This window comes from Xenopus laevis, chromosome 2S, assembly GCF_017654675.1.
Source record: "Xenopus laevis strain J_2021 chromosome 2S, Xenopus_laevis_v10.1, whole genome shotgun sequence".
Classification (NCBI taxonomy): domain Eukaryota; kingdom Metazoa; phylum Chordata; class Amphibia; order Anura; family Pipidae; genus Xenopus; species Xenopus laevis.
The window spans coordinates 4,050,234-4,059,882 of NC_054374.1; the positions used below are offsets into that span (position 1 = coordinate 4,050,234).

The 9,649-nt window shown below is 42.9% G+C and overlaps 1 protein-coding gene across 1 annotated transcript; it reads right to left on the reverse strand.

The window, feature by feature from the left end:
* Positions 1-5,496: 5,496 nt before the first annotated feature.
* Positions 5,497-6,810, reverse strand: prmt6.S (protein arginine methyltransferase 6 S homeolog). Its single transcript, NM_001094051.1, is given in 1 exon segment — positions 5,497-6,810. A coding segment is annotated over 1 exon segment (1,023 nt). The 5' UTR covers positions 6,784-6,810; the 3' UTR covers positions 5,497-5,760.
* Between the last annotated feature and the right edge of the window lie 2,839 nt (positions 6,811-9,649).

Consider the following 9,649-nt stretch of genomic DNA (forward strand, 5'->3'; position numbering starts at 1 on the left):
AGTTGGCCACAGGGGGTCACCATCTTGTAACTTTGTTATACATCTTTGCAAGACCAAGACTGTGCACATGCTCAGTGTGGTCTGGGCTGCTTAGGGATCGTCATAAATGATCAAAACAGCACAAGTCAAATAATATCTGCCAGAAGCCGATACAACAAGACTGATTAATAATCAGAATATACAGACTGCACTGGCTCCTGTGTTGTCATGTAATCTAATGTGGATTTTATAGTTTTTGTATTGTTAAATATAAACTTTCTCCAACTCTGCAGAACCAGTGGCTGCAGCAAAATAATCCTCCCAATAGAATCCCAGTTTATCTGTTTAAATCTGGCTCCATGATCTTTGTCCCTGCAGCTGGAGTTGGAAACAGTAAAGGGGATGTAAAGGCAAAAATAAAATCCAATACAAATCTATCATATCTACTGTGTATCCTGTGCTTGAATGGCTGCCCCCATGGCTACACAGCAGCTTGTTTATATAAACTATAGTAGTACTTATCTGTTATCTACTGTGTATCCTGTGCTTGAATGGCTGCCCCCATGGCTACACAGCAGCTTGTTTATATAAACTATAGTAGTACTTATCTGTTATCTACTGTGTATCCTGTGCTTGAATGGCTGCCCCCATGGCTACACAGCAGCTTGTTTATATAAACTATAGTAGTACTTATCTGTTATCTACTGTGTATCCTGTGCTTGAATGGCTGCCCCCATGGCTACACAGCAGCTTGTTTATATAAACTATAGTAGTACTTATCTGTTATCTACTGAGTATCCTGTGCTTGAATGGCTGCCCCCATGGCTACACAGCAGCTTGTTTATATAAACTATAGTAGTACTTATCTGTTATCTACTGTGTATCCTGTGCTTGAATGGCTGCCCCCATGGCTACACAGCAGCTTGTTTATATAAACTACAGTAGTACTTATCTGTTATCTACTGTGTTTCCTGATTTGCAACAACCCTTAAAGGAGAAGGAAAGCTACAGAGGCATTTTATTGCCAATAGATTAGCTGCAATAGTGCAAGCTAGAATTCTATATTTATTCTGCAGAATGCTTTATCATACCTGAGTAAAAAGCTCTAGAAGCTCTCTCTGTTTGTTTAGGATAGCAGCTGTAGTATTAGCTTGGTGTGACATCACTTCCTGCCTGAGTCTCTCCCTGCTCACTTATAGCTCTGGGCTCAGATTACAGCAGGGAGGGAGAGTAACAAACTGAGCATGCTCAAGCCCTAGCCCTGGAGGTTTAAGCTGAAAACAGTTAGTCTGATACAGAAGCCCATGAGTACACAATAGAAGGAAAGAAATGTGCTGTTTCTTTTGACAGAGGACTCAGAGCAACATTACTTTGAGGGGTTACTGGTGTATTTATATAGACCTTTCTGATAAAGCTTACTTACTTTTAACCTTTCCTTCTCCTTTAAGATAAGCTTCTCAGTAACTACTCACTGAGCACGTGCAGTGTTACTGACACACTTGACAAAGTTCATGATGGTGACCACCCTGTGCACAACTTTAAAGGTCTGGATCATTACCGCATCAACCTAAAGGTTCTGCATCTCAATAAGTTCAGTAAAGAATATATTGCATTTCTAGCCGTTAATTATTCTGGTTTAGTTCTCCTTTAATATTTTATACCAATAAATCTAAAGATCAGTGCCACCAATTCCCTGCATGCTGTGAGTGTGCTCATCCAATCTGCAAACCCTGAATGATCGGGAAGATACCCATGAGATATGTGTCCTCAAAATACAACCTGATTGTTCAACCACTAGTTGATAAAGACTTTGCATTGAAACAAACGAGTCAATCAGCAGAATTCTGAAGATGACGGCGTCTGGTTTGATAAGTGAGGCCCAAGTTTTATTTAAGATCAGCCAATGAAAACCGCTGTCCATTCCACACGTTGGAGATATTCTCTGCTCATGTGTAATGGATCTCAGTATTGCGCATCAAGTACTTTTCACTAGTTTTGACTTTTTGTCATTTGGCTGAATCTGGATTCTTTTGCAAAAGATAAGGTTGAACCCCAAACTCAATCTGAACTCTAATTTCCATATATTTTATATACAAATTAGCACTAGTAGGGAATTGTGTATTCCACACAGATTTCAGATTGTCGAGCTTAACATGTACCACCGATTTTCTGACAGTTCTAATTCGGTTCTGCTGGGCACTTATTTACTAAGTGGCGAAAATTCGCCAGCGACGGCTTCGCAGCCATTGCAACACTTCACCAGGCAAAAATTCGCACAGACAACACTAATTTACTAAAATGCAAAGTTGCGTCCAGGGCACCGAACGCTGGCGAATTTTCTCTAGCGTTACTGCGACAATGCGAGCAAATCCTAGCGCAACTTTGTTAGGGGTCTTCGCTCAGGCTAATTTGCATACAGTGGGAAATGATTAAGTTGAATGGACGTATATGTTGCAGCAAATACATTACACTACACAAGTCCAGGGAACCTTAATAAAATAAAATAGTTGTTATAATGCCCTACACATGAGCCCACTGTATCGTATATGTTCCATATGTTAGAAAATGTATGGGGGAACCCGGTTACCCCAAAAAAAATGTAAGGACTTTTGCAGCCAATCACTCTGAAAAAAGGAAAAGACGCCAGTGTTTTTTGGACTTAGAAGATTGAGGAAGATCTATTCACTCCATTGCACTTCCCTGGTCTGAGCTGGTGAAAGCAAGTCTGGTGTTTAACGTTCAGTAAAATCCACATCTTAGTGAATTTGCGGAGTAACCTCCATTTGCCAGACCGAAAATTCGCCTGGCGATAAGAGTGAGAATCACCGCTAGCGTCTGTCTCCTTCAATAGAGAAGTGACGTCTGCGCCCGTTAGTGAATCAGTGAAGTCCCTGAAAACCGTAACGATGGCAAATCTTCACAGCGTTACTCACTGCGCCCTTTAGTAAATCTGCCCCTTGGATTTGGCTGAATCCTGGATTGGGGGCATCCCTAATTATTATATCAATGGTCATGTGTCTGATTCCATAGCTAGACACTTTAATGGTTCACTTAATTGGTTACCCAGTGAGCTAAACCATTTTTACACTTGAATGAGTCCCACTTGCTGCATCACTGGAGAAAGACGTTAAACTTAGGGCCCAGTTAGTGGGAATCCAGGGAGCACAAGTAAAAGCTCACACTCACATCTAGGCCTAAATAATGTAAGTGAGAAAGAGATTCATTAAAGGGATACTGTTGTGGGAAAAAAAAATTCTTACAAAACACATCAGTTAATAGTGCTGCTCCAGCAGAATTCTGCACTGAAATCCATTTCTCAAAAGAGCAAACAGATTTTTTTATATTCAATTTTGAAATCTGACATGGGGCTAGACATTTTGTCAATTTCCCAGCTGCCCCAAGTCATGTGACTTGTGCTCTGATAAACTTCAATCACTCTTTACTGCTGTACTGCAAGTTGGAGTGATATCACCCCAATTAGCAGTACTGCAAATTTCTTAAAGGGATCCTGTCATCAGAAAACATGTTTTTTTTCAAAACACCAGTTAAAAGCGCTACTCCAGCAGACTTCTACACTGAAATCCATTTCTCAAAAGAGCAAACAGATTTTTTATATTCAATTTTGAAATCTGACATGAGGCTAGACATTTTGTCAATTTCCCAGCTGCCCCTGGTCATGTGACTTGTGCCTGCACTTTAGGAGAGAAATGCTTTCTGGCAGGCTGCTGTTTTTCCTTCTCAATGTAACTGAATGTGTCTCAGTGGGACCTGGATTTTACTATTAAGTGTTGTTCTTAGATCTACCAGGCAGCTGTTATCTTGTGTTAGGGAGCTGCTATCTGGTTACCTTCCTATTGTTCTTTTGTTTGGCTGCTGGGGGGGGAAAGGACGGGGGTGATATTGCAGTACAGCAGTAAAGAGTGATGGGAAGCTGGGGACCTGGGAAACTGACAATATGTCTAGCCCCATGTCAGATTTTAAAATTAAATATAAAAAAATCTGTTTGCTCTTTTGAGAAATGGATTTCAGTGCAGAATTCTGCTGGAGCAGCACTATTAACTGATTCATTTTGAAAAAATGTTTTTTTCCCATGACAGTATCCCTTTAAGCATAAATAAATGCTTGGCACACACTACATCATCAGCATTTAGTTTCCCTGTAATAACTGAACCAGATAAAACCAGCGTGTTATTACATGATTAGCCAAGCCCAGTATAGGCAGGTAATGTTTTTTTTCTTCTTTTTTAGCCAAGGTTTAGCTGTTAGTGAAGACACAGACCAGAATCTTTGATAAAGGCCCTAAGATGGTCTGAAACGTTGGATACACAGATTTATGCAATAAAGAAAATTGTATTCGCTGAACATAGGAGTACGGCTTTATGTGAATTTTTATGAAAATGATTTGATCCATATAAAATGCGGATCAGAGTGCGGCTGCCTAAGACTATTTATATATATATAAAATCACTTGGGGGTGTCTATTAAAGAAGAAGGAAACCCCCTGGGCACAAAACCCCTCCCTGTGTTGCCCCCCCTCCCCCCTGGCCTACCTGTCCCCCTGGGCAAATGCCCCTAACTTGTTACTCACCCCTCTGCGCAGGTCCAGTCCACAGAGTACACAGTCGCCATCTTCTCCCACGCGCGTCACAAAGTAAAATCGGAAAACTTCGTGACATTCGGCGCATGCGCAGTAGATCCGTACCGGTAAATGCTCCTACTGCGCCTGCGCCAGAAGACGCCGGTCAAAGCAGGCAGAAGACGCGCGTGGGAGAAGATGGCGACTGTGAACTCTGTGGACTGGACCTGCGCAGAGGGGTGAGTAACAAGTTAGGGGCATTTGCCCAGGGGGACAGGTAGGCCAGGGGGGAGGGGGGGCAACACGGGGGAGGGGTTTTGTGCCCAGGGGGTTTCCTTCTCCTTTAAATATGCCTTTCCTTCTGCTTTAATTGTGGCCTATTGTGCATCTACAACTGCAGAGCCAAACCACAACCATGTCATTTCTATAGTAATAAGTCAAATCAACAGAACTTGCTGTATTTTTTTTTCTCTTGAAGACATTTCGCTAGTCATTCAACTCTCCTTCTCAATTCAGATTGACCGGTACAAAAATCTTTCTGGAGTTAAAGAGAAAGCCAATACGGCATATTCCAGTCTCTCATCGAAATCAATTCATGGTTGCTAGGGTAATTCAGACCCTAGCAACCAGATTTCGGAAATGACAAACTGGAGAGCCGCTGAATAAAAAGCGAAATAACCTTAAAACTACAAATAATACAAATATGAAAACTCGGAATATCACTCTCATCAGACTTATAACGTTGCACCTACAATTATTCTTTTGTTTATAAAAAAATCTTTTTACTGCTGTACAGGGAGAGTAGAGAGGTGAGTCAGTACTTGACAGAAATAACTAACCAGTCCTCTCTATGGACTATTTTAGCCAATCACTGTTAGATGCCGATGCTGAACTACAGCTCTATACAAAGAGGTGCACATGAACCAGGAAACAAAGGTGTATAGTTTTTATTCTTTATTGGGAACATTTTGCAGACATTTTTATTAGGCTCTTGTGCCGAAGTTGGGACCATGGTCCCCTCAATGAAGAATTAAAGCTACAGTTCTAGCTCAGAATGGAAACTTACAAAATTTTCAGCTTGAAAACAAGTAAAATCTGAATGGGACTGTGGTAGAAAAAAAATATAAAAAATAAATGCAGTTTAATCTTTATTTCTTTTTCAGTGACCTCAGCGTTTGGGGCTTGATTGGTTCTGTATAGCAGATCTAAGTTCCCATGTGAAAGTGCTTTGTCCTTCGCAAGCCGCCACCAATCGAGTAGTTTAGCAGCGCCCGTAGGTGCCGGGGGTTAACGTCTGACGGCGAGAGGGTGATGTCCCCAGTTATGTCCGTGTCCTGTTCCACTTGAATCTCTTCATCCAGGTACAACAGTGTTTGTTTCCAGTGTGTTTCCTCCCCATACGGCGACGTAGATAAAGTGACCGTTTTTTCTCCTGGAAATGTGACGGTGAACCAGAGTGCGAATCCGTGCAACAAAGACGAGCCGAAGCAGCTGAACTGGAATGAGCCGTGGAGATTTCGTACCTCCTCCTGCGTGCAGACGTTTAAATCCAGAGAGGCGAATCTGACGGGGAAAGAAAGTACATCCTCGGGCGAGAGCAAGTTGACGGCCATCTCCTTGTTCATAATACAGGAATGGGCAAAGGGTCTCATGCAGCTCATGTCTACGCCGTACAGCCCTTTAACCTCGTTCCAGAAGTCCAGGCGACTCTCGACTACGCGGTCGTTAATGGGAGCGATAAAGAGATCGGCAGCAGACGGCAGGATGATTCCTCCAGGTTTCAGCCACTTGTCGCGGGCGTAGATAACAGAAGGCAACATGGACTCATACATTAATGCGTATCCCATCCATTCACTCACAATGGCGTCCACTTGTTCAGGGATCTCAGCGCTTTCCACTGGACTGTTCAGCACTTTCACCTTGTTGTCCATTCCATTTAACGTGACCACGTGACTGGCTAGTTGGGACACAGCGCTGGCCTCCACTGCGTACACTCGTGTGGCTCCCGCTTGTACACAAAACACACTGAGAATGCCGGTGCCAGCGCCCACGTCCAGCACAGTGAGACCCTGCAGAGCACAATGATTGTGCAGAATCGCCTGCTTGTAGCCATTAGTGCGAACTGTATCCGCAATCATCTCCTCATGGATTGACACATCCGAGTAGCACTGGAAATACTCCTGGTCCTGCTCACTCCTCTCGTGCTTTCTCTTTTTCAGCAAAGCCATGTTTCAAAAGATCCCGTTTCCTCTGTGCCGTCCCAGGTCTTTGTTACAAGTCTTCCTATTGGCTCATTAAAAGCGCAGGCTCATTGGCTGTCAATTGCTTCCTGATTGCTGGACATGTCCCGCCTCCCTGTGCTCCTTTGTTTTCACTCACAGGCCCCTCCCTTTCTTGTTCTCGTGTCTGTGGAAAATGTAAAGTTTTTGTGATCCCTTTTATTGACTCAATAAGTAACGACGTGAAGCTTTCAGAGCTCACAGGCCCCTCCGTCAGGCAAAATACAAATGGAAAGGCACATTATATCAATATACTATTAGATCACTCAAAATGACTGCTGTTTCCTATATTAAACCCTTCTCTCTTGTGACTCCTTATATTTATCATTCCTGAAACTCTCCAGAGAGAATCCTCCTTCAATATCTTTAGAACTAAACTCAAAGGAAACACCTGAACTGGGAACTGGCTCTTATATAACAGTGTAACGAACTGTAACCCACAGCAGCTTAAAGGAATAGTTCGGTGTAAAAATAAAAACTGGGTAAATAGATAGTCTGTGCAAAATAAAAAAGGTTTCTAATATAGTAAGTTAGCCAAAAATGTAATGTATAAAGGCTGCAGTGAACAGATGTCTAATAAAACAGCCAGAATCTGCTTTTCAGCTCTCTAACTCTGAGTTAAGGTGGCCATACACGGGCCGATAAAAGCTGCCGACAGACCGTGTCGGCAGCTTATTGGCCCGTGTATGGGGGCCCCCGACGGGCTTCCCCGATCGAGATCTGGCCGAAAGTCGGCCAGATCTCGATCGGATGGGATTAAAATCCCGTCGGATCGCGGACGCATCTGTTCGTTGATGCGGTCCCGCGATCCGACCGCCCGTTTGGTGAACGCTAGGATCCGATCGTTGGGCCCTAGGGCCCACGATCGGATCAGCCCGATATTGCCCACCTCAAGGTGGGCATATCGGAGGGAGATCCGCTCGTTTGGCGACATCGCCAAACGAGCGGATCTATCCGTGTATGGCAACCTTTAGTCAGTGACTATAAGGGGGGCCACATGGGACATAACTGTTCAGTGAGTTTGTAATTGACCCTCAGCATTCAGCTCAGATTCAAAAGCAACAGATATGACCCATGTGGCCCCCCTTCAAGTCTCTGATTGGTTACTGCCTGGTAACCAGGGTAACCAGTCAATGTAAACCAAGAGAGCTGAAAAGCAGGAAGTAGTGTCTGACTGACATGTTATACGTCAAATCACTCCAGCCTTTATACATTACATTTTTGCCTAACTAACTATATTAAAAACATTTTTTATTTTGCACAGACATCTATTTACCCAGTTTTTATTTTTACACTGAACAATTCCTTTAATACCCCTCTGAATTGTGTCTGTATGTTACCCTCCCATTTAGACTGTAAGCTCTACGGGTTAGGCTCCTCTAGCCTTTTGTTTCCTTGACACTGAGCACTTAATCTGCATTGTAATTATATTTTATATTTATGTGAATTGTATTTCTAATAATACACTTATTGTTACTTTTTATTCCAAAGACCCCTTGTTTATTATTAATTTATTGTTTTGCTGTACAGTGCTTTGCCCTCGAGGAGCAAATAAAAATATACATACATATACATACAAAAAGGTTTCTGGGCAATAAATGAGAATGTTACAGAGAGACAGAGATAATAAAAGCAATTAGGGTGGGTTGAAAATAGTCCATGGGTCTGGATTCAGTCAGGTCACATAGATTGAACTAGACCAAGACATAATAGGGTAAGGTTAAGGGTAAGGTCACACTGGGCGATTCGGGGAGATTTAGTTGCCCGGCGACTAATCTCCTCTTCTTTGGGGCGACTAATCTCCCTGAATTGCTTCCGCCTGCTAGAATGAGAAATCGCCTGGGGCATGGTACTTGCGGCGCTTCGTTTTCTGAAGTCGCCTGAAGTTTCCTCGTGTGCCATGCCCCAGGTGATTTCTCATTCTAGCAGGTGGAAGCAATTCAGGGAGATTAGCGACTCAGAAACGCCTGGGTGCAGAGTGGTAGTTCAGCAAGTACATCCATAGCATTAACTCAAGATTATAAAGGTCTGACCTTGCTAAAGGCCTGAATATGTGACAGAAACATTGATTTGGCACAATAAAAAGGAGTTTTTTTTTCACTTTTTAAGCAAGTTCTGTGAGTGCTGAGTTATTGCTGTAGATTTGTGTGTGTATTTTTTTTCTCAGATTCAGACCTGTAGTTTTGCTGAGATGCAGTAGTCAGCCATTTATAATTCACTAAATATAAGGGCCCTTTAAGCAACTAACCCTCAGGTGGTTTCTGGCTTGTCTCCTGATACACAGATCAGCCCACTTGGAAGTAACAAGAGTCTAGAAGGTGTTTCAAACCAAATGAACTTCTTTATTGAACAAGACGGATGGTTTAACTGTATCACAGTGGTCAAATAGTAGACTCTTCAAGCACATTCAGTTCGGTCAGTGGAAAACCTTCACAACTTGAGATAGATTAATTTCAATAGTAGTACAGCCTGTCTTGGTGATTCTTCCCCAGCACTAGGGATCCCAGGAGGTATCTTGGGACATTCCCTACTCTTGAGCTCACCCACCAGTCTGGAGGCTTGTCACTGCAAGGGTGCTAACCCCAACTTCTCTCCTTGTTGGGGCACAGGGCCGCAGCCAGAATTAGCGAGGACCCATACAACAACATTTTCTAGGCGCCCTACAAGAAAATAAAAACATTTGTGGCCAGACCACTAACTAAACTGCCACTAACTTTAGCTCCTGTCCTGAAACAAACTATAACATATACTTCTATCACTAACTAAAACTGTCCCTGACTTGGCCTGACACCAACCAAGTCCCAGTCCAACCACA